Genomic DNA, 26,247 nt, shown 5'->3' with positions numbered 1-26,247 from the left:
CTACCTGTTGGAGCTCAGTGCGGGAGAGTGCCGTGCCGGACTCACGCTGATCGTGGATCTGCGGGAAGCCCATTGCACTTAGGAGGCAAAAACAGCCTAAACAATGTCTCCGAGACTGTTACTCTGCGCTGTTTTGGCTGTGTACCAGGGGACGCCAACCTGCACCGGATTTAATGTAGATGAACGGTTTCCTGTGATCAAAGAGGGGAAAACCAAAGGGAGCTTCTTTGGATTCTCAGTCGCTCTGCATCAACAGACGGGGGGCTCCAAAAAATACCTGTAAGTCACCAGCTGCGCATGTCAAAGACAAATACTCCACTTCTTTTTTTAATTCAGAGGTTAAAATAATGTCCGCAGTCAAACCGGCTGCGCACCTGCTTTAGACCGGGAGGCGTAACGAAAAAAAACAACAACCATTGTGTCCGCTCACTGAGCTAAAAACCCCGCGATGAAGCCTTTGGAGTGTACAGCCTTTTATGTTGCGTTTTAACACCTATATCTCCCGTTTGTAAATTGCACTTCACACACTCCTTAAACGCTTCGGAGGGTTTACTTCGCATCACACACTTTCCTTTTCTCCACGAAAAGTAGTTCCTGAAGTCCACCTGTTATACCGGAGCGGTTCAAGTCCCTGCGGATGTATTTAGGCCTATATCCTCAGAGACAATACAAATCAAAATGTGTCAGATATGTTTTCTGCAGCCTTTTGTGTCTCTGTCGTAAGAGAGGAGGAATCGCTGTAATTTGCCCGTCGGAGGTTGTTACCTGGGTCATTATGAATAAAGTTAGTACGTCGTGCATTTCAGTCATCAGACGTCAAACAGACGTCAAACTGAGTGTTTCAGTTTTACGCGAATCTCTCTCTCTCTCTCTCTCTCTCTCTCTCTCTCTCTCTCTTGTTTTGACATTTCTGTCCTTCATCTACCATTCAATCACTGCAGCAATCTTTTCCCCAACCTTGACTGACTCCTCTTGTTAAAAATGCATACATGGCTGAATGAGATACGTCATAATTCCCATTACACACCTCTTTGAACTGGACTGTATAGCTGCGGGTGAAACAGCTGCATCAGGTGAACTGTACAGCAGCTTGGGGGCTTGTCTGGGCTGTAGCTTCTAAAGTGACTCAATGTTATTATGCCATGGGAAAATTAAGTATTAATACTGTGCATTTAGGAGTTCAGTGAACATATCCAGGCAGCGTGGAAGGAATGCACAGAAAGTCCTGACATAGCCTGCTCTACTTTCATTCCACCTATCCTCAGGCTATTACATTCACCTAAGACACAAGTGAGCTTGTGTTTCGCAGTAAAGGTGTTCATTGGCCTGTAACACTCGTAGGTTGTTATTACCAATGACATGAATGCTCGTGTGGATTTAACAGTGTTTGGGAGGATTTACATAAAAGTAAATGCTTTTTTTTTTTTTTTAGGACTAGTTCATGTTCGAGGACAAGAATTTGTGCATCTTTCCTGTCTATAATGAAAGCTCCTCAAACTGTATCATTGTTTAGGGTAGGATTTCCCTCAGCCAATTACCGCCGTACCCCCCCCCCCCCCCCCCCCCCCCCCATCCTTCCGCATCCATGATCACACAGCATGTTCATAACTTGTTATCTGTGTCCTCGTTCTGCTTTGAAGAATATTGCAGGAAGAAAATTGCAAACAAGGGCCCACTTCCTCTGTCTTGTCTCCCAGTGAAGTGAATCTGCGTGTACGGCTTATCTGCCTACTCTGTGAACGGGTGGATTGATGTGCAGTGCAGAGATTTTCCCCAGTTAATAGAACTGATAGCAGTGTCCATCTGACACAAGATCAATGTGCCATCATGGCCCTGTCCCCAGAGGGAGGGAGTCACTGTCCACAGACTGCAACCCAAGAAGGGGAGCACATGGCTGTGGTAATGAGACTCTAAGGCCTATAGGGAAAAACAGTCTGTAAAAAGCCTCATTGGTCAGCTGCAGTTCTGTTTTATAAGGATATATATTTGACACTAACTCACCATGAACCTGCCCTGCTGCTGGCTGTAGGTTCCTATTTAGCGTACAGTTGTTAAACGTTCCCCTTCGGTGTGGTTGTGACCCTCTCCCACTTATTCTGAATTTCATGAGAAAAAAAATGTGTCTTGTGAAATGTGTCAAGTGTAGTATGTGTTTTTCCTTCAGCAGTGCCTCCTGCTTCACCTGTGTCCTCTCCATCAGCCTGAGCTTGTAATCTGTGGAGACACCAATGCTCACTAAAGACAGTCTTTCCGTACTCAGACCTCGCTGTGCGTGTACTCTGTGATTCTGTTAAGACATATACAGTAACAACGTCCTGATAGTGTGTCCCATGTTTGGGCTGGTTTTACAGTCCTGTCTGTTTCCTCTGTGTCGTCTGGCTTCTTTTGTGGCCCCAGATTTGTCTCACTGCACCACAGAGCTGTTTCTCACAGGTTTTCTCATTACTGGTGCGAGCTGGAGTGTGAATATTTAAAAAATGCAAGACCTTGGCATATAAACCAGTCGTGACATGATGAACATGTACATGTTTCCAAGAGGCTGTCCTTTTGTGCGTGCATTAGTCAGACAGAGTCTAAGATAAAAGTCAAGGCAGAAGGTTTCCACTCCCAGTTGTGCAATTAAGTGAGTGCAATAAAAAATTTTTCTTAACCTCTTAAGATGCAGACTATTATCCAATTAGTCTGAATCTAGAAGTGTATCTTGGCTCGGCTGAAGCAATTTAAAAAAATTATTTTGAACTGGGGGGGGGGGGGGGGGGGGGTGTATATGACTAATTAGTAGACCAACTTGGTTGTGGGAGGGCCGCACCTGAAGAATCTAGAAGCTACCTGAGGCCAATTTGTACAGGGTATTCACCTCTCCACTCCCATTCTCTTTGAATCACCCCATTTAAGGTCTCCAAGAGGTTTTTTTTTCCTGAGAGGGCTTTTTTGTTCTCTGCTGTAGCAGGGAGGAGGGACTGGGCAGTCAGCTGGCCACCTATTGGCTCTTCCAGTCCCCTGACCCCATGGTATGCCTGGAATGTATTACCGCTCTCTGCACAGTCACAACCTGGCAGGTTTCAGGTTGAGACAAGACAGGAGTGAGAATGATGACTCTGAGGACTGTTGAGGAACACGTATAATCTTACCAAAACTCTCGAATTTAACCTCATTCTGTTCCCTCTGCAGACAAAAACCCTTTGTTTTATAGATGGGAACCTCTGCAACCTGAGTAAAAGAATTTAATTCCTCTGATTGATGAATACTTAATCAGAGTTGAAGTGCTTTTGCTTTTCCAGCTCATCTCTGTCTGACTGCTGTGGCCTGAGGCCATGAAAGTCAGCCATTTAATTTGACGGGGCCTTCGCGTTTCTGCTGTGACGTGCAGATTAGACCGGTCGAATTGCTGTAAGGTTTATAGTCACGAACAGTCTGATGTTCAGTTTGCACAGGCGCAGGCTCTGCTTTTCTTTAGAGTGATGGAATTAAGTATCTGATTTGCAAAGTGAACAATAATGCAACAGATGAGGATGGTGTGCTGCAGAGAACCTGCATAGTAATCTTCTAGTATTAAACTTTAACTTTCATCATGTTAAAGACAGGGATTAGTGCCCTGGAACGACACCAAGGTGAAGCTCCATCCAAAACATTTGCTCCCTTAACTTTGTAGAGAACAGCTTCAATTCATGTCAGTTCCAATGTTTTCCAGTGGCTGTGGGTTTGCACAGCAGGAAGAAGTATGAATGTGTGTATACCCTGGTATTTTTGCTGTATTGTGTGCTGGGCTGTGAACTCTGAAAAGCCGTTCAGCGGTACTGTGAACTTTAAATATCTGAGCCAGTGTAGACACTGAATGAGTACTCCCAGCACTGATACTCAAAAGTAGATTTTGGAAGTATAACTTCAAATGAATGACTTAATGCATTATATGACATTACATTCTGTAGTGCAGGCTCATGTAAATGATGCAGGTGGGTATGTCCAACTTGGCCATGATCCAACATTCCTTGTCATGTGAATACTAGTGGGCTTTGTGTGTGAAGTAGGACTATCAGAGCACTAGTGTCGTGCCACAGTGAAACATTTTCAGATAAGAGTCCCGTGTTGTCCATTGGACCCTCATACATGTGTTACATGAAAGCCAGCTGTGGCTGTTGTTACTGACGTGTCTGTGTGAAAAGTTACAGTTTTTTCTACATTGTCCTGCTATTGCTATATGCACTGAATTTAGTTTTCGATCTGTTGAAGATGTATTGCAGCTAACTATATTTTATTAAAACATAATACTCCTTTTACTATGTTAATGCGTAGTAAACAGCATAAAATATTGTATATCTCATATTTATTACTTATTACTGGTCACATGACAAAAATAATGATAGTATGAATATGTTGGATTTGTTTGATTTGATAGGATTAAACTGAAAGAGCAGAGATTCAAGTATATTAAGCAATACAATAATATTTAGCTGGTAGGTCAGTCAGTCAGTTTGGCATTAATGTTATTGTTCTTATTGTCGGGTGCTTTTTTACTCACAGAGGGTTTATACCGTGAGTTGTAATTCATGAATGATTAATGCGATTAAAGAAAGGATGGCTTATTAGCAAGAGAGAAAGCCATAACCAACCTACCAGTGGGCCCAAAATCCACTAGTTACATCTTATAAATCCTTTATAAACGTGTATCCCAGCAGTAAAAACTATGAAATAAAAAACTGTCTCAAACAGCAGACAGGCAGAAAATCCAGAGGCTGTTGTGAACAAAGAGTTTTGTTGGGAGTTATTAAAGGTTTCAGGCCAAGCCACTGCAGCAGCACCAGACCTCACTAAAGTTACATGCAAGTTTGTCCACGGAGACTGGCCCTGATCTTTAAGCTGTTTATTGCCTGTATCCAATCAGTTGGTAATGGCATGAGTTGCATTTTGTGTAGCGGCAGAATGAATGACAGCTTCTAATAACGTGTTGAAATGGATCCCAGCGGGACCCCGGGCCTCCTGCTAATCTCCACAGAGGAGATTCTCTACGGTGGGGCTTTCACTGGAAATACCTGCAGTGAAGACTGTTTCTATCCTAACAAAACTGTAAGAGATCCCTTTTTTCTCTCCCCTGGTTGTACAAATGCCCCAAAACGGCATGTAAAAGAAGCTGGCGTAGCTGGCCTCTGGGCTAATGAGGGTTACCTGTAGCTAGAAAAACGACATGCTTCAATTCTTTTCTCTCTTGATCCCATTTATCACCATCAAGGGGAAATGGTGAAGTGTTGGTTTACACTTGTTCATGTGAATGTGGAAGTCAGTGTTTGTCTGTCATTGCAAATACAAAACCTGCTGAAAATGGTTTTTAAAATGTCCTCTGACTATTTTCTACACAGTTTGCTAATAAAAGTAGAATCTGGTGAGATTTTCCCGGCAGGTGAAAACAAGCAAAAACAGATGTTTCATACCCGCTCTGCTTTTATATAAGCAGAGTAATATCTGAGCGAAAACTTGGCACCATGCAGGCACGCTAACAGTGTTGCAGTCAGCTCTGTTACAGCTGTGAGGTAGTCCACCTGTAAACCCCCCCTCCCCTCCACACCCCCCCTCCACCCCCACCCCCCCCCACCCTGTATGTACAGCAGGGTCAAATGTTAATGGGAACACTGTTACTGATACTGTGAGTCTCTGGTGATTTCTTCTATAGCTGCATGGCGTGAGTTTGCAGCATGGATGTGTGCTGGTGTGGCGTCCAGCTGTGTGTGTGTGTGTGTGTGTGTGTGTGTGTGTGTGTGTGTGTGTGTGTTTCCATGCATACATTTGTGTGTATTTCTCCCTGTCAGCTCGGTGTGTGTGTGTGGGGGGGGGGTGACATCATTCATCCAGCGACAGCAGACACTGGGTGGGCTTAGTAAGCGGACCATCCTACAGACATGAGCCAACATGGCATTGTCCTTGTCAGGTTTTACTCGTTGCTAATGAAAAGTGAGTTAGCTTATTATCAGGGGATGACCTGCCATGTTTAATTTGTCACACTGGGTTTAAATGAGTTTGCTCTCTTGTTACTGTTTCACCCATGGCAGATGGTGGGCTTCAAACAGGATGTTTGCCCAGCTGAGATACTCTGGTAGACCTGCCTTCATGTGTGTCTATCTAGAACACAGGGGGACAGTAATATTTCATTTTATTTAACACTACCCAGTTGCTCTGTGCCGTTTCCTCTTCAGATCAGCAGTAATGCATGCACTGCATTTCATATCTGTCATATGTTTTTTCCTTAGGACTAAATTACAATTTATCAGATTGATGTCAGCATTTCATTCCCTCTTTTTATAATTTCTATGCATAGTCTGCTTCGCTGTTTAAAATCTGTTGCGTCTCCATCAACAGCGACAGTATGAAAAGTCATACCAGGCTGAACTGAAGGGCAAGAACTTAAAAAAACAAACATTTTGTCTTTTAGAAACAAAAGAAGAGATTGACTGTGATGGGCTGCTGTTTGTGAGATTACATTTGAACCACAACCGCCCTCAGTGGTGCGTATATGATTGTGCAGGTGTGCCCACAAATCACCACCAACTTCCTTTCACTCTGTGCATGTTTGCTCTGTTAGTTTACACCCTCTGACAGTTGTACTGAAGGATTTGTCTTAATACAACAGGTATAGTGCAGGTTTATTTCCCTTTGGTGCGATGTAAAGCCTTAATGTAGATCATGCTGTATGCAGATGGTTGTGAGGATTACATTTTTGTAGTTGGATGCTGTTGTTTGGGATGTGTGATAGTTCCATGTTATTGTTTATTGACTTTCATTTGAATCATATTGTGATGACAAGATTTTATTCTACAAATAAATATTGTCCAAAATTCATCATTCGGATAAAGCTTTAATTGTAGTTGCACAACAGTGGAACAGAGATTAGTTTGATTATTTGATGTTAATTTGCATATTTGTCTTGATATATAAATATCCTTATTGATATCTTAGTGATTATATACATATATATTGTTACACAGTACGTGAACGCCCAGAGAAGCACAGGTGCTGTGAGGGCACGTCTGAGTGACCAACACTGTTCTACTTGCAGCAGGTCGATACCGTCCGGTCGCTGTTTGTCCAGAGACGACTCATCCGTGAGCCATGTTCTGTACAGGCACACACTGGAGTTAGTGTGTTAACAGCAAGGCGTGCTCACTGTGAATAGCCTGATAGAAATGTTCGTTCTCCCCACCCCACCTACTGCTTTGTGAGAGTGTTTCCTGGAATTACAAAGAACTGGATTTATCAGAGTGCTGCTGTAGTACAATGAAACCACACCAGGAGCAGAGCAGTTACAGGCAGAAACTCACACACACACACACACACACACACACACACACACGTTCATCATACGACTTTACGTGCTCTTACCGTCAGCGCAGTAATTGTGGACCACACTGTAACACACCATGTCTATATAAACCTCATCCTCTCATCCTTCAGTAAAGTCATTACACCGTCACTAGAGCATAAAGAGATCGCAGCCCTGGTCTCCTCTTGTTCTCATGCTTAATTCAATCTTCAAATTGAGTCACTCCATTCAATATTATCTCCATTTATTTACTTAGTGGGTCTAAGTGGCAATGTTTCCCCGGAATCAAAATGAGTTGCTTTTAGTGCAATAGCTTTATACCGTTCTGAAAAATACTGAGGATACAGTGTAGGTGAGTGCGTCTGTATATCTGTGTGTGAAATGGATTAAGGATTAAGGGTGAGGATTAATAGTGTTTATGTGTCTGTTCCTTACCTGTATCTGCTGCAATGAGAGGAAAACCACTTTTATTCTTATTCTGCTTGTTTATTCCACTTATATTCTTCAACAAGCAGCCGTATCTAATTACACAGAAAATAACCAATACCAGTAAGATAAAGTAATGGCTAAGGTCTATTTCTCACAAATATTTGTCACTCAAACTGCTTGTATATACAGTATAAAGACCTTCCCCTTTTTCAGGTCTGTGTGCTCTCATTTAGAGGCCAGCGTGGGCTCCATCTGTATGTTATCAAACTGTGAACACGCACTCGAGGGCCTGAATCAAATCTTTCACAAGCAGCAACAACGTTTGGCAAAATGACAAACCGTCTCGTGTGCAGAGAGTTCATGCATTGCCAGAAAAAAACCATACAACAGTTAAAACTTCCGTCTCCCATTCACATCACTGAAACTCCTCAGAACTGTCCATCCCCATCCTTATACAACAACACCTCGTTACCAGGGGCAACAGCTGCGTGTGTCTACTTGTTTCCAGTGGGTCTGACAAAAGCAGCCTGAAGCATCACATTTTTAATTGCACAGGAGGTAGACCTGGGGCTGCCCTACATGATGCATCAGAGCAGCATCGTGACTGGATCAGATAACTGTGTTCGTTGTGTTGTTAAGAATCCACATCCTGAGGATGTGGCTCGATTTACCATATCATCGCCCGCAGTATTTGTCTACTTCTCCATACTGTATTATACGGGGAGTGACACTGGTAGAAAGATAGAAAAAATTGTAACTACTGTAATATAGAGTAATCTGACTAACTGTGACTTCTTACATCATGTGTTGTTTATATTGCATATCTTTCCCAGAGGTAAAGGAGTTGCCTTTCTGATAGTGAAACACAGGCTGAGGTTAGATTCTTTTTCTCTGCCCTGGGGGCCACAGCCGCACCCTGTGACAAACAGGTTGCCCTAAGCTGTATCTGGACGGATGATCAATCTCGTGTGTACGGCTAACTTACTCATACACACTCACAGCTACATACTGCAAAAGTATACAAGTACATAAATGCACACTTGGAGCGAAGGTAGAAGCATTAAGTTCCTGCTTTTGCTCTTAATCTTACTCCAATTTCCTTCTTCCATCTCGGCCTCTTTGTCACCCACTCACTTTCCCTTTCATGAGTATTTACACAGGGAAGAGCCAGCAGGGTGAGAGGTTGTGTGCCAGTTACGTGTCATCATGATCGTGTTCAGACTGGATCCAGATGAAGATGAATGAGACTGCGCTATGGTCTTCTGTGACTGACTGGCCCTGCTTATTGTCTCTTCTTGTTGTCTTACAAAAAGCCTATGAGATGAAGGAGAAAATGTCATACAAAAGGTTTTGAGTTATCTTTAATTTAGTTTGGTTATTCAGAAATAGTCAGGTAGGAGGTGAGAGGATGAGAATCTACCTGACAAGGAGCGATCACCCTTTTTTGCCCTCTTCCTTTGCCGCTCACTCCCTTTTTAATACCTCCTCCCGCTCCTCTCCTGTGTTCTGCCCTCAGTCGGCGCTGATTAAGATGACCAGATGAGCTTACCTCTGCTTAAACACCGCTGATACGCAGCAGTTCACCTAACTCCCTTCTTCAGAGAGGAATGCAGCCACGCTCACCTTGGCTGGGTGTGTTTGCCACAGTAAATGTTTGGTTTAGCCAGTCGTTCGGATCACTTCATAGGGAGAGGGGGCAAATTTCAACATGTCCTCAGAGGAGGAATGTAGCAGCCCCTCTTCCCTCCCCTTCCCTTCCCTTCCCCGGGCCTTTGACAGCATGTTTATGAGGAGGTGATGAGCAGGGAGGTACATAGGAGGAGAGCACACATTGTTGCGTTTGGAACAGGACAGGAAATTAGATGTGCTGTCATGGCTGAGTCAACTGTTTGTCACTCAGGTTTTGGTCGTTTTGACGCATGGGTTGAGACAGAAATCCCTTCAAATCCAAACTGAAGAACCCGAGGCCAAAAATCTGAAAAACAGTTTGTTTTTTTCCTGATTCCAACTGACGACAGCGAAATGAAGGACAGGCTAGTGATAGCGTTTGATCTAGCTGGCTATGTTTTGCAAATTTAAAGAATGGTATTCTGTTATTATGGCAGCAAAGAGACTTTATGTTAGCTGTTTCCCCTGCCTTTAAGCTGACTGGCCGCTGCCTACACTTTCATATTTAGCGTGCAGACATGAGAACTGTATCAATCGTCTCATCTAACTCTCCGCAAAGAAAGCACATAGGTGTATTTACCAAAATAATCAAACTATTCCCTCGGTTGAAGTGTTTCCCATAAAACTGTAACACCAGCTTTACTCTGGCTGAAAATGCCACAGCTCAGTTGTAAAGCTGTGTGTCCACTGTATGTCAATCCTGGTGGCATCAATCTGCAGTGTTGAATTTCCACAACAAACACAGGTGGCCCCACGTAGCTCTGCTGAGACAGTAAGACGACGGTGAGTATGTTTATGAGGTCGATCCTTTTGTCTGGTTTGCTACAGAAAAACACTTCCTGAAGCCAAGGCCAAGCCTTCCCGAAGCATGCGTGATTAGCACTGGACTTTGGGCTCCAATTCCTCTTAATTTCTATTCAATGTGAGCAAAGTTCACACTAACTGATCTCTAAGTGTTTTGTAAGAGTTTTGCTTTTCCTCTGGTTTGACCCTGTTCTTTCCTGCTCTCTCTTGCGCTGCTTGGTTTTCTCCCACAAGACCGGCTAACCTTGTAAGTTGGTGTTTGGAGACACTCTGTGCCGCTTACAGCTGAGAAACACATTGGGTGGCCATGACTTCTGATTTAATGTGTATGGAAGTAGAAGAAAGGCAAGTCATGTAAACTGAAAACACACACCTACCCGCTCATGTGCTTATTGTACACTCACACTATAGATTACAGAGTAGGCCTCCACACACTCGCAGTGGGACTCCGTGGCCCTGATTCTCCACATATCTACCGGTCCTACTAACGTCTACAAACCTCTGTGGAATCTCAGATGCTGTCTACATTGATGAATGATTACCTGAACCGAGGCCACTTCCTCCCAGTCTAGCTGAAAACCGCTGGCCCACGGAGGCCATCTTGGCTCTTTCTGGTTGTCATCACTCTGGCAAGATAATTGATTCATTGCTGATAATGCACATCTGGTAGCTGAAAGAAGGGATAATTGTACCTGTTTCAAATGACGCAGGCGTGGCGTGGGGATGTCTGTTTTTCATGCATCAGTTGGAAATATTCAATGTAAAGTTTAGGGATATTATATTGTAGTCAGAGGACGTAATGTCGTCGTTTTCATGTAATTCTGGTCCAAATTATTTTTCATCCTGGGTGTAACGAGACTAGATGAAAGTAAAATTCATGCCACTACTGATGAACCAGGATTAGAAATCTTATCATCACCCATATGGTTAAGTTTCAAATCAGTAATGAGGTGATTCAATCTAAGATTAGCAGCAGGAAACCAACTCACAAGGTGGTTTTCAATGCAAAACCAAACTTTCAGTCTGTTCATGTTCAGGTGACGCATCAAAACAAAAATATATTTGTCTGGGCTCTTAAGATGTTTTCATGATGAGTAGTAGGCAGTGGTGGAGCGGTGGAGACTGGCACACCACCTCATTAGGATGAAAATTCACCTCATAACTTGAGGATAACCTCTGAGCACGAGTAGCTCACCATGAACAAGATTTTACAAAATCTATGCAACATTTTTCAAGTTCCTCCGGAGTCCTTCCGTCATGACTCAACTCAGAAACAAATAATCCATCTTCAAGTTGGAACAATTCAGGCTTGACTCATGATTTTGATTTGAAGGCACAATGACTGTACTGTTGAGGGGTCTTTTAAGTCTGCACCCATTATCTGTATTTATTCTTGCTTATCAAGGTAGCTACCCCGCAGTTGCAGTTAATATACTCACAAGCTTGACTAACACCTTGACTCACCAATTTGCACTTTTTATTATCCACCACTGCCAGTATCATGTTGGCATTCAACCAGAAAGGTCTGAGGGTTTTTTTCAGAAAGTTTGAATGTGCTCAACGCAAACCACTACACTACTGTCTGCTTTCGCTTCCCGCATAGTGCAGCAGGCCACGTCTCACACACACTGAAAACAAGACTGTCTGCACCTTCCGCCTACAAAGTGGAGCTAATAAATCTCATGCTGACAGTAAATAGTGTTGTCCCAGCACAGGGCCTTGCAGAGGGGGTAATCCCTCTACTTCAAAGTTCTTGTGGTGTGTTAAAAGGTGCTGATGTAGGGAGTGTCTGGGTGAGTGGACAAAAAGATCAGGTCCATCACCAAGAAGCTAGTTTGTGTGTCTGTCTTTGTGTGTGTGTGGTGCCCAGACTTGTTACGGGTCATTCTCTGACTGCTCCGCTCTTCCCACGTCATGTGTACTGTGTGTTTAATACACTCATTAACTTAGGTGTCCTAAAAAAAATGTCCTCCGGTTAAATGCTGGATTAAAAAAAAAAAAGTTGTGCATATTGAATGTACTAGAATATGAACCTGCAGGATTCTGTTGCTGTGTTTAGACTAGCAGGATTATCTGGGAGATCGTCTAGCTTTTTTATGTTGCTGATACTGTCTCTGCACTGTGTTGTCTAACACCATGGCACGACCCTGATATGATCTAGCGGTAATAATCTTTATCTGTCTCTCCCTCTCTTTCTGTCTGTCTTTGTGTGTTCAGGCTTCTTGCAGGGGCACCCAAGGAGAAAGCCCAATCTCTACAAAATGTCAATGAGACAGGTGCTGTGTACTCCTGTCCCCTTACCACAGTCTCCAATGACTGCACCAGGATGGACCTGGTCAGCACAAGTAAGCATGGCGCAGACCTCTCAGATGTGATGAGTTGTTTTGGTATTTAACAGAGGAAGAGTTTCTCTGTACAGGTTCACAGTAAAGCTTCAGTATAGTTGACTGCATTCTGCACCTTAGCAGAATCCAAGATGAGGGAGAGTGTGAGAGGAGAATTGATGTAAAAAATAATAATACTACAGCCACGCTAGCAGCTTTGTGAGGCTGCCTTCAAACACAGCGGTGCTTTGAGCCAAATGCTAACATTAGCATGCTGACATACTAAAGTTCAGTAGGTTAGTAGGTAGCCTATAATATTTACATTCTTCACAATTGCAGTGTAGCATGTTAGCGGGCTAACACTTGCTATTTTGCGTTAGTTTTGTAGGTATTTGTTGTTGTAGTATGACCTTTATGAAAAGATGGTTGTGCTAAAGGATCAACAGAGTTATTCCAGTTTGAAATATGTCCACTTCCATTGCCTGCTTAACACATATTTCAAACTTAATGCCATTCGTTTTTAACGCAGGCTTTTGTTAGAACTTTGTTGCAAGTTAACTGAGGACATATTATGGGGTATTTTTCTCTGACTTGCGAAAGGTTCCTTTAAAGCCACAAAAGGTATTTATACAGCTGTATTCACACTCTGAGGTGTATTCCCAAAAGGAAACTAACCTATGAGTGAAAATCTGTTTCCTTCTGACAAATACAGGTACTGTTGAGTTCCCTTTCAGTAAATTATAACCTACCATGAAAATCAGCTAACTTCCTCTTTATTCACTGAGAACAGAGCTCGTGTGTCTGTCTCAGGGTCTGATCCCTGGCATGTTCCGTAGCATTCAGGATCATTTGCTGCACCTACACGACGAGCTTCAGGATATGAAACTCTGAAAGCGCATCCTTTCTTAATTGAAGGTTATTAACTGATAGACTTACCGCTGTTCTACCTTAAGGTGAATACGGCGAGCCGGAGGCTAAAAGTAAGAACCATAATAAAAGGATTCCTCGTCTCTTTTAATGTTGAGCTTGGAGTGACGGGCGCTGCAGTCACAGTACATTTTTGAGGTTAATATCTGTCAGGGCAGGAGCCAGGCGGATCTGTTTAGGTTGGTTTTCCTGTGACTGTGATCCCCATAATCATGATGATTTTTTACATATATATATATATATATATATATATATGATGGATGACTGGACATGGTTGAATATGGAGTGTATACTGGTTTGACTGGTGAAAATGTGACTCTAAAATAACAATAGAAACATGGGGGTGATACTATTCTCTAAATAAAAGACAAAACATTTCAGTAATCTGGATGTTCAACTGTATTTTTTTCTCTGTAGTTCCATGTTGATAGTTACCTTTTAAACCCTGTACATGACCCTGACCCTTATGACACATCTACAGCAAGTCCTTCTGAGATGGTGGAGGGCATGTGGCTGGGCGTGACAGTGGCCAGTCAGAGGGACCAGCCGGGGGGACGTGTGCTGGTGAGATGACATCCTGTTTTACTCCATTAGTCAGTGTCACAGGTGATGTACTGTGTACAGTATACAGCTGCACTCACTGCAGCATCGACGGGATGCAGGGTGGAAATAAGACTCTTTTGTATTTAATTATCTTGTGTCAAAGATGAGTGGCACACAGCTCATCACACACACAAGACATAACAAATGCAGGTAGGAAATGCCATGCCGAGTCATGTTCGTGATCATGAGTAAGAGGTTATGTTTTTCCTGAGGGATTCTTTTGTTCCTTTTGATATGAATTGTTGACACTGATGTTTCTTTTGATGTTTTTAATTATTAATATACACATACTGTACATTTTGGTGAATTAACCATTAGAATATGATACTTATTTAATTTCCAGTACTGCCAGACTTTATCGTCAAGAATGTTTTTCATCCTCCTCTTTATTGTGTTATTTTCATTAGATGTTTTTGCTTTTGTTAGTACAGCACAGACTACAGTTAAATGAAGTTATTTATTTTGTATTATATAGCAGCGTGGTGCTAACATCATATAATGTTTCAGTTGCTTTCTGTTTTCTTTCTTGAATTTTGTTATTGTAGAAGTGATAATTGCTGTCCTACGTATGAGGGAATTATTTGGGGTTTTGATTTAATTTAATGGCCATTTAATTTACATTTTTTTCTGTCTTAGCCACATTGTAACTTAGAACGACTGTGCAGTCCATAACATCCTAGAATACACCCTCTTCTCTGGTGTCCAGGCATGTGGGCATCGGTATGTGAAGATCATCCAAGGCGGCACAGAGGAGCAGCGGCGGATGATAGGGAAGTGCTATGTAAGGAGTAACGATCTGACCTACGACCCAAACGATGACTGGCAGACTTACAGTTACGAGGTCTGCAACCCTAGCTTTGACTTGGAGCTCGAGGGCATGTGCAACATGGGCATCTCAGGCGGCATGACAGACACTGATGTCTACATCGGCGCCACAGGCAGCTACGTGTGGCAAGGTGGGCACTGAGGAGTTAATGCCGAAAGGAGGGTTTTTGTTACTTAACATTGAAATAATGGGCAGGTTTCACAGACAGGGATTAAACACATCCAAGAATAGCTAGTGTTAGTCTAACTCTGGGATTATTCTCTGTCTGGGAAACCTGTCCATTGTGCGTGAAGCAGATTTTAACACTGTTTTCTGATTCTGCTTTGTTATAAAGGAAATGTTCACGTAACATGGAGAGATCCGGATCCATTGAACGCTTGGGACTCGATAGGCAAAGACTTTGGCCAGCTGAAAAAGCGATACAGTTATATGGGTGAATATTACAGTCATTGTGTTTTTGCATCATATTAATTATAAGATCACTGGGGAACAGGATGAAAACCTAGCTGTCAGTATGAATAACAAGAGAATAAAAACAAAAGAAAAGCAAAGATGGTTTTCATTAGAGAACGTCAGGTGTATCACATTTTATTATGATATTGGAAAAAAGGCCTGTATTACCTTCACAAAGGTCAGATGACAGTTTAACAGTGAATCTCTAACGCTCTTTACCACAGGTTACTCAGTTCTCGAAGAGAAGAAGCTGCTGACCCATGACGACTACACAGTAGTGACAGGGTCTCCCAGGGATGAGTCCAAGGGCTCTGTGGTGTTTGGGACAAAGAATGACAAGGGCATTGAATCGGTGCTCACCATCCGGGGGGAACAAGTGGGCTCGTACTTTGGGAGCAGCCTTGCTGTCACCGACCTCAACAATGACGAGTGCGTTTCTACACAATTGATCAGTAAAACCTGGTTCTGTTTTAGCCTTCTCTTTTTTTTATAGAGTACAATTAGGAAATCTAAACACTATCCTACAACTATAGGAAAGATAATTGCATCAAGCTGCAGTGCAGAGGACCAAAACATATTGCAGATGGCATCCCATTAATTTAGAATCAAACTGTCTTCCATCAGATGCCGAACTTCAACCACAAGCTGCTCAAGAGTCTAAATTCACAGCTGGAAAAGAAGAAAAGCACGAGTGTTATGTGTGGATGTTTTAATAGATTGACTGTAACTGTATCTTGATCTTTTGAGCTCATGGTTAGATACTCCATAGCTCTGATAAGCCCTGTTATGCAGAGAATGCATGATGATGATGTATGCATGAGCCGCGGTGAGAGAAGAAAACCTGTCCTTTCAGCAGCTCAGATAAGGTGTTCATCATGACATCATGGTGAAATCACGTGCCTCCTTTAATGCAGGAGTTAAACCAGCTTAACTTTGTTACATACCAAACCCCGCTGGATCTATGGGATTTTAAGGAATACAATGTTTTGTAAAGTTTTGGATGTTTCCTTTGCCTGTTACAGCTGGAATGACCTGATTGTGGGAGCCCCGTTTTACTTTGACCGTATGAACGATCATGGTGGAGCAGTGTATATCTTCATGAATGAGAATGGATCTTTCCAGAAGAACGCCACCGTGGTACTGAAGGGTCCGTCGGCTTCTGGATTTGGGTTTGCAGTGGCTGCCATTGGTGATATCAACCAAGATGGATTCCAAGGTATGACTCTGAATGCAACATAAGTGGAAAACACAGCTTCAAAAACTCCAGACTGTGGGTTCATTGATAGAAGTGGCTACAAAATCATGTAGTCTACGAAATGGTAATGTAGGGACTTCTTTTGTTTATGATGTGTTTCCATTGCTTTGTCTACACCCTGTATGTACTGAACTAAAAGGTGGTGCATTCACTGCTCTGCTCAGGAAAGGAATGCAGCTGTTGTAGAGAGGAAGCATTGGGTTCGGACTTTGCATGATTGTTTTTTTTATACATTGTTGCGACACAGTTATCTCAGCAGGGAAACGTAATGGACCTTGTTGCGTTTCAGACAGTTGAAAAGCTGTACAAAACTGCCTTGGCTAGCAATTAACTCATCATTAGGTGACGCAATGCTGCCACCTAGAGGGCTGATATATTCCATATACTGATTTTGTTTACAGCAGCTTGTCTTCGCACATTTCCTTGAGATATTTCACTCCATTGTCACTGTCTGCAGACTTTGCAGTGGGAGCTCCTTTCCACGACTCAGGAAAGGTCTACATATGGATGGGAAGTAAACAGGGAGTCTCAGAGAGGCCCAGTCAGGTAACATCTGACTTTACGCCATGAATGTTCTTCAGACATAATCTGAATGGGCCCACATTTATTGTATTGATCTCTCATGTATCATTGTTGCCCTCTTTAGGTGATTGAGGGTAAGACAGTGGGCAATAACGGATTCCGTACCTTCGGCTACTCCATCAGTGGAGGGATGGACATGGATGACAACACTTACCCTGACATCTTAATTGGTTCTCTGGACGACCGCATTGCCCTGCTTAAGAAAAAACATGTAATTATTGTGTGATAAAAGGGGAAAAATTTTATTTTGTTAAAGATTAGTAAATGTCTAATATATCAAGAAAGTCCTGTGAGCTACGGCGTTGTAAAATCCGTTGATAAACCTTTGGTCAAGCAGAAAATGGTATTAAGTCAAAAGAAAAGATCAGTTTTTGAAAAGATAACATTCAAGTTTTCACCTGGTAAAAGTTGAAATACAGATTTGTATTTAGTACACAGATATGTGTACTTCCTTCATAAGATGATGATGATGATGATATAACTAGTATAACTGTTTGCAGAGCTCGACCAGTCATCCACTTAACAAAGGACTTCGTAGTCATGCCTAAGATTGTGGACCCTAATCAGTGTCCTGGAAATACGCCATGGTGAGATACAGTCTCAGATCATCTCTTTCTGAAACTGGCTCATTCACTTTCTTCTCATGGTTGTTAACGTCTCTTTGTGTTTCACAGCATTACAGTGACTCTGTGTATGTCTTTCACTCTGAGCAATGGAAACAAAGACTTCAAGAAAAATATCAGTAAGCAGGCTTCCTTTTCTTAAACGACTTGTAATGTGTAAATGAATAAATTGCATAAATAAAGGCTGCAACTTTGAACCAATATCTATATCTATAGTTAAAATGTGTGGAGACACTGGGCCGCTGGCCGCTCACAGATCCTGATGTGAATTCTCTATGTTACATGAAACTGCTTTATTATCAGGTTAACACCTGCTGCAGCGTTATTTAATGTACTGTGTGTGTTTGCACTTTGTAAAGCGCTGAATTACACAGTGAAGGCGGACATGGAGAGGAGAAGTCCACGAGTTCGTTTCGAGAAGGGTGACACCTATAATGGCCTCCTTAGCCTGCCGTCTTCCAAACGCACATGTCACACTCTAAAGCTGTTTGTAATGGTAAGGTTTCTACAAATACACAAAAAAAGAAATGTGTTACTTGCTGTGTACGTTCATGCGTTTGTAAATTTTTTCACTGAAAAGCTGCTGTTGCCAAAGTCTAGTGTTAAATTCTTGAAATGAATTTACAGGAGCCTGTGAGGGACAAACTGGAACCCGTGGTCTTTTTCCTCAACATATCCTTACATGAACCAAAACCAAAATCCAGACGCTCCTTCCAGAACCTGGACTTCTTCCCAGTCCTGAGCCAGGAGCAGAAACTCACACAAAGAACTGAGGTATGGTGTGGCGCATACGCCTCATTCATATACCACATTTTTAATAACTTACACAAGGAAGCACATGTACAGTATATGTGATAGTTCCTCTGTAAGGTATGATATAATCCTTTTTGTTCAATTTCCTGCAGATTAACTTTCAGAAGGAGTGTGGCTCAGACAACAAATGCAGCAGTAACCTGAAGCTGAGAGCCCAGTTTGTTGACAGCGATAAAAAGCCGTATCCCAGGTGAGATGAAAATCTGAAAACAACGCCGTCATTAGCTGTAAATGGTTTTTAAAGCTGCTACAGAAGAAAATTTCACACGATATGAAACATTTAAAGGTTTAGCTCAATATTTTGGGAAATAAGTTCATTCATTTTCTTGCCAAGAGTTAGACAAGAAGTTACGACGATATAATATGAAGCTACTGCCAGCAGCCGGTTAGCATTAGCTTAGCATAAAGAATGGAGAGAGGGATGTAACACATTATACCTCATTTGTTTACCATACAATTACCTTTGGACATAGTCAGGCTAGCTGTTCTGCCTGTTTTCAGAGTTTATGCTAAGCTAAATGCATGTGAACGTAGTAACTGATCAAAATATAATAATTAAATAATACATGTTCTGCGTGTCCAGGCAGGGCAAATTCCAGGTTCTTCAGTTCAACAGCAATATGAGGATAGTGGAGTTGATGGTGAACGTGACTAACATCCCTTCCGCGGGGAAGGTGGCTGAGGACGCCCATCAAGCCATGCTCAACATCACCATCCCTGAGGCACTGAGATACTCTGGTGTCAGGTCAACGGTACGTCCACTGGAGGGCAGCAGATGACTGAGAAATGTCCATTTATTAGTTAGTGCCTCTTGCCAGATCTTAAATCCTTTTATTGAAAACACAGAATTACACAATTAGATTGTTCATTTTGTTTATCATAAAGATACAAAATAACTTTACTTCAATTTCCACAAGAGCAGTAAACACCACACTGCTTTCTCCTTCTTGCACATGCATCCCCACTTTCTTAAACAGCTAAATCTCATAGCTCTGTTCACTGTGTCTATATGCTGACTGTGTGTTTAGGACCGTGATGTACAATGCACTTTGGAAAACACAGTGATTTGTGAGCTGGGGAATCCGCTTAAAGCCAATGAGAATGTGAGTGTTAACAGCCGTCTTTTAAAGAGTTTGACCTTTTTTCTCCTCTGCCCAGGTTGGTTTGTGATTCTCCTCATTTCGTTGCTTTCATTGTCAGGTGTCACTTTCCCTCAAGTTTGAGACATCAGGGATTAATCTTTACACACAAGAGATCGAGTCCCAGCTGCTTCTGTCCACGTAAGTGCTTGAGATTGTTTATACTGTATCTACGGTTAAAGGGTCCATAAATTGTACCAGTTCATTTTTAAAGTGATACAGCACTTTAGAGGCTAGTTTTTATTGACGTCTGTTCAAATTTGGGTCTCAGTTTTGATTCTGCAGTGGAGCATTTTGTAGCTGTTCCTAATAGTTTTTTTTTTTTTTCTCTTTTACTTTTCAACTTTTGTTAGTACAAAATGTAAAGTTGCATTTTAATTGTCAGGGGTAATGTTATTGCGGACATACATTCTGGTGTGCAGTGCTATAATAACGTTTGTTCCTTTAGTGTTAGTGAACAGTTTGACCTGAAGCCGGTGCCAGTGGGCCTGCTGATTGAAAATACCATCCTCCCTTCCTTTTCCATGTGAGTCCCATTATCTAATAACCCGTGACGTGGTGTATATACAGTAAAGAGCACAGAAATGCCACGGACACCGCGGAACTGAATGTCACATCACATTATCTTCCACAGCCGCACAGTGTACATTCATTTCTCGCTCTCACCCTTGTGCAGAGAAAACGCCTTGGTGCAAACAAACTTCGGTGGGACAGTGATGGGCGAGTCAGCCATGGTAAACACCAGTGACGTGGGCAGTCTGGTGGAGTTCACCTTCAATGTGAGTCACCTTCACCACGCAGGCTATATTAGACCTCCACGACTGTATATTGCATCTACAGTATGTGTGCTGCTCACCCACATTTCCCTCATCCCCACCCAGTCTTTGGAGCCAACGCTTTTATTCTTCAGAAGTTTAATATTGCGTGGGGAAAGGATTGTTATGTGAGCCATGGTTTGTGGTGTAAGCATGACCATGGGGTGGATTCTATTTAGGAGTCGCAAAGTTACAGTGCAGCTCTGACTGTTATTTTACACCATATTGTTATTTCACACTATCGGTTTGATTTCAGCTGAAGTTCCTTTTTCTGTGCTGCTGACCGTCTGACTCTCCACCAGGTGAACATGAGAGGTCAGCCCCTGGGAGACTTGGGCACCCTGGCTGTGGAGTTTGAGTGGCCCTTTGAGGTAGCCAACGGCAAGTGGCTGTTGTACCTGACGAAGGTCGTCGTTGCGGGGGAATCAGAGACGGAATGTAGACCTCCTGAACCAGTCATCAACATGCTTAACCTGACTGTAAGGCTCTGTTTTAAGCTTTGGTTTAGACCCTCAATACGCACTTTTCTTCATGTGCGTCACTCCACTTACAGTGTGCAGATTGAAACTGAGGCAAGGGCGTAGGTTTGGTCTCAACACTGGTAGAGACACAACGAGTTCACTCAAATATTAGTAGTGACAATTATGTCCTCCCAAAATATAATATGCAAACCTACGCCCATGAACTGAGGTAACCTGTGAACCCAAAATAAGTGCTTAAAGATACAGATTATAATGCACAAATCAGTGTCAGTGATTCAGATGGAAAACCACATGAAAAGGTGACTGGGTTGATATTCAGCCTGGGACCTTTGATGCGTGTCCTGTTTTTCTTGCAATCTTTCCTATCTCTGTTCTCTGTTCTTCCATGCTGTACAACGTCCTGAAAGCGCCCACACCCCTGAAATACGCACATCCCAAAAATGTCCCATTTCTGAAAAAGCCACAAACTTGGTTGCAAATAAACAGAGGTAGAGGCTCTAATGAAAGGCCTTGGACAAAGAACAACAGTGAGAGTGTACAGCTAGCAGCTCTGTGAGGTTGCACTAAAGCACAATGGTGCTTTGAAGTAGTTGCTAACGTCAGCATGGTAACAAGCTCACAATGACACAGCAGGTAAAATTTTTTAGCATGTTAGCGCAGTAGCTTCCGCTAATTAACGCTCAGCACACCGTACAGCAGAGTCTGAGGGGAATATCAGATGTTCCCGTCTCTAGAGCAAAGCAGCACGGCTAAAAACAGCGTGACAGTGTTGATTTCTCAGGTACCTTTGGGAAATGTAATAGAGCACTTGAGGAATTTCTCTGAAGTGCACTGACACTAAGCAAAACTGACTGTACTCAACTGACGCTGAGTGTATTGTGCTGTGTACAGACTTGTGACATAGGTTGTAATTGAGTGAAGTGAAGCAGTCTGAGCAGTTGGAGTAAAACGTCAGTGTTAGAAAAGTGGTGTGAAAATGGTCTGAGAGCCAAACCACAGCTGTTCAGAAATACATTTTGGAAAAAACATCTGTGTCGCCACATTCAAACCTCACAGAGCCCCAAATAGAAAATCATAATGCGTGTGGCCTACATATAGACGGTGAAAATGACAATGCTATTCTAAGAAGAATTTGGTAATGTCTTTATCAAAACCAGTAATTACTACTAACCCTGTGATGTAATGTCTCCGTCTCCTCTGTTTCCTTCATTCATTTTCCCCCCTCTCTCTCCCTCTCTCTCCCTCTCGCCTTCCAGTTGTCAGGGAGCGGGCCGAGGCGTACTAAACGGCAGATCGTGGGGGATGATGCTCTTGATATGACCCCGTCACAAATCATTGAGCCACAGGCGGCCATCACACTGGTCACTCACCGAAGAGAGAGCTACCTGTTGGTAAGAAAAGGATCTGCCTGAGCGCTCTCGTGAAAAGCTTTCACGCGTCATTGGAAGTTAATACATTTGATCATCAGGGTGAGATCTTCACGTTAGACCTCTCCCCCTCAGCAGACACACAGAACGACACTACAGACACTACAATATCCATATATGTCCCAAGTACATTATGAACAGTGATGTTACGTTATTGTACACTGAGCGTAATCACGATAAATAAATAAGAACTTGTTGCAATTTTACAACTGAATGGTACAGTAGATAATAAGGAAACATGCAGATAAATTTACATGTTTTGATTATTGGATGGTAATCCGTCCAATATTTGTTGAGACATGTTGTCTCAATACCACCAGCAATGGCCTACTTTCACTCCACATGTCCTATAGCATAGTATAGTCTCCCTTGAACTCCTGTAACAGCAGAACTGGCTTTTACTGTCAGTGCTCCTAGGCTGTAGAAGTTACAGTATCAAGGATTTATTGCACTGAATACTGCTTATTCAGCTTCTGTACAACCTAAAAAGAAAAAATCCACAAAAGCAAAATACTGTAGTTGTCCACGTTTGTTCAGTTGGTGTTCATCGTGTGTTGAAGGAATGCTCCAAGGGGACAGCGAGATGCGTGAAGTTTCGCTGCCCACTGCTCAACATGACGGATTCAGCCAAGATTTATGTCCGGTCCCGTTTGTGGAACAGTACAATGCTCGAGGTTTGTTCACCAGCTGCAGCCACACACGGGCACACACACACACACACACACACACACACACACACACACACACACACACACAAAAACTGGGCAGAGACCTTGTAATTCAATAGTATTTTCCAAGGTTGCAACCTTTTACTTCTATGTGAAAATGTTCTGATGTTGTTTGTGTGTGTGTGTGTGTGTGTGTGTGTGTGTGTGTGTGTGTGTGTGTGTGTGTGTGTTCCTGCAGGACTACAGCAACGCTGAAGTTATGGTCAAAGGTGAAGCCACACTGAAGCTCATTACAGATAAACCAACCATCAGGATGGACAGTCAGACCACCACGGTGGGTAAATGGTGATGACAATGATTACGAAGATGATAGCGATGACTTTACCTGACTGTCTCCACCTTTCTTGTAGTTCAAAGTAGAAATAAAACCAGTGGAGGGAGTGGAGACGCCCTATGAGCTCCCGCTGTGGATCATCATCTCAGCAGCAGTAGCTGGAATTGTACTACTAGGAATCATTATTCTTATACTATGGAAGGTGAGAATACAAATCATCGCTCTTGTACACAGACATGTCGTGAATCTGCAGACACAGACTTTCTCCGAATCTCTCCGTATGTACAAACATCCTGTTTGGGTTATATGATAGCTGCTGACGCATTCATCTCACGTCTACAAACTCCATATCAAGCCATTAGTCTAACCTTTGACCTACCCCTCCCTCCACATGCACCCTCCTCCTCCTCCTCCTCGTCCGTCCCCAGTGTGGCTTCTTCCAGAGGGCCAGCAGGAGGGAGATGTATGAGGCCAAGGCCCAGAAGGCTGAGATGAAGATCCAGCCCTCTGAGACAGAGAGGCTGACTGAGGACTACTGAGGCCCCCATGGGTCCCCAGACAGCACACACCAGTGGGGCTTATGGGTAAAAACACCCCTTCAAATGGATTTTCTATGGACTCTTTTAATGACAGCACTAAGCTTGGGGTGTCACTTAACTTACCGCTTCACTTTCTGTCTCTTCACTTTACACTAGCTTCTTGTAGTTACTGTAACTAACATTTATTCTGTTTCCCTTTCAGGCTAATACTGTGCATGGCGCTGCTGATCGCTTTCTATCACTTTTGTTTTCACTACTTCATCCATCTTTTCCATCTTACTCAGTAGGATATTGTGGCTTTCTCTGTTACCTAACCTGATTTTCCTCAGCCTCTGAATCCTAAAATCTTCTTCTCGACCTGTCAACTGTCCCAGCTCCCCTGCCACTTCAGTGCATCCTGTTTAATGTCACCTCCCTCTCTCCCTTTTCCCTCCAGCTTGGATTCTTTAAGCGAGCAATCTACTACCGGATAATGCCAAAGCACCAGGGGGTGAAAATTCGCAAGGCTGAGCGCTATCAGTTCAATCTGGGATTTCAGCCTGAGGAGCCACAGAAAAAGTATTGGATCACCAGCTGGACAGAGATGCAGCATTACTACTACTGAGGCCTTTACCTTGAACCCTGAACCACTCACTGTCACACTGGCACGGGACAAACAAAGAGCACTGGGTTCGGTCGAGCCGCATGGACTTTGCAGTGCATGGACCAACTGTGGATAAAGCATTCAATTTGAAACTTCTTTATCTTTTAGTGCATTTCATCAACTCTTTCAGTGCAATATACTGAACTTTTTTTTTTTGTTTCAGAGATTGTAATTTGTTAAGTATTTTTGAAGAATGCAGTGTTGTACATTGGAATTGGGGTTGCATTCAAGAGTAATTTGTAAAATTGTTTTTGATTACGTTGCAGGTTTTTACTCAGTGTTTGCATGTATTCTCTCATTCCTTTCCATTTTGTTCTTTCTGAATCCTCTAAGCAAATCTACTGGCCATTCGTCATGTTTTATTGCCACCATGTCTGTTTCTCCTCTCTAATCAGAAGAATGAGTCCATTGATTTTCTCTGTGATTGTATATGCCCTTCCTGCTCTGTCTCCAGGCATCACTTTGTGGTCAGCTGGTGTAGGCTATGTAAAGGTTTAAAAACCTACATCTGTCGTTTTTGGAGGTCATTTTCCAGCTGCACTTAAAATATGTTGACCAGAATCCGCTCTGTGACGAGTGAAGATGTGTCTTTACGTGATGTGCATGTCGGTGCGTGGTTGTGGCTCTCGTATGCAGAACCTGACTTTGTGATTTTCAAGCTATGTAGAAATATTACTTCCCTGACAAAATACAGACAGGTACAGAGAAAAAAGTGGCTCTCACTGGTGAATGAAATATTTTAATTGCCTACATTAAATTCCATGGCAAGAGTCGCCTGAGCAACCCTGCAACAAGTTGAAAAGTAGGTTCTTGTTTGTATGTAGAATTACCCAGGATTTGATGATGATGATCATGGGAGCACACTTGATTATTATTTATTACACTGTCCTGTGTTATTACAGTAAAGAACCTGTCTGAATATCGTTAATTATATCGCATACAGGGAGTCACAACACTGGATTAAAGAATACATGGTACTGTATCTGTCTGGAGGCTTGTTGGTATCGTAAACTCCAGCATAGATAATTATGTCGTATATTGTACATAGTGACAAGTTATGTTGAATTGACTATTTGAATGAATGCATATGTCATTGGCCTTTGTTGTTTCACTGACCCTAAGCTTTGTATTTTTGTATGAGACAGTAAGCTGACACTTGGATTGTTTCCACGCCATTGTGGCCAACCTGCAGCACTGAAGATGTAGTGGATCGGGAGAAGACAGTCGCCGAGCGGTCTTTGATGGGACTAAGTGTTGTGTTAGCACTCTAGTTTGTGCTACCTGAGAGCCCACAGCTACTCTTGTGACTTGTGACTGTGGCCTTTGCAGAGGCTCCATTGACTCTGAGTAAATAGGGAAGGGCTGAAACCAATGCACAAACTCTGTTCTCTGTGGTGGTGTTGTTGTTTTCTGTTTTGTTTTTTACTGTGCAGTTTCAAGTAATTAAATTGTTTTTAACAGCCTTTGGGGTTCAATTACTACCAGGAGACATTCTGTGTTTGCTACGATGTCTTGTTTGAACACAAAGGCAGAATACATATTTAATGTCTTTATTGTAGAAATGCAGGATTCAACAAAAAAAAA

The 26,247-nt window shown here is 42.6% G+C and overlaps 1 protein-coding gene across 1 annotated transcript; it reads left to right on the top strand.

Annotated features, from left to right (window-relative positions):
- itga3 (integrin subunit alpha 3) lies at positions 1-26,120 on the top strand. The gene is made up of 26 exons (XM_022743462.1): positions 1-279; positions 12,428-12,555; positions 13,943-14,025; positions 14,771-15,020; positions 15,225-15,323; positions 15,568-15,772; positions 16,366-16,559; positions 17,056-17,144; positions 17,245-17,378; positions 17,678-17,767; positions 17,855-17,922; positions 18,163-18,299; positions 18,431-18,577; positions 18,709-18,806; positions 19,200-19,368; positions 19,645-19,719; positions 19,817-19,896; positions 20,204-20,281; positions 20,432-20,534; positions 20,873-21,049; positions 22,309-22,443; positions 23,040-23,153; positions 23,386-23,481; positions 23,558-23,683; positions 23,910-24,065; positions 24,457-26,120. Exons 1-25 carry the CDS (start codon positions 104-106, stop codon positions 24,018-24,020), a joined length of 3,162 nt encoding a protein of 1,053 aa, XP_022599183.1. The 5' UTR covers positions 1-103; the 3' UTR covers positions 24,021-24,065; positions 24,457-26,120.
- Positions 26,121-26,247: the final 127 nt, after the last annotated feature.

The sequence above is a fragment of the Seriola dumerili genome, unplaced genomic scaffold (genome assembly GCF_002260705.1).
Source record: "Seriola dumerili isolate Sdu_G_001 unplaced genomic scaffold, Sdu_1.0 BDQW01000068.1, whole genome shotgun sequence".
Taxonomy (NCBI): domain Eukaryota; kingdom Metazoa; phylum Chordata; class Actinopteri; order Carangiformes; family Carangidae; genus Seriola; species Seriola dumerili.
This window is presented reverse-complemented; position numbering and strand designations above follow the sequence as displayed.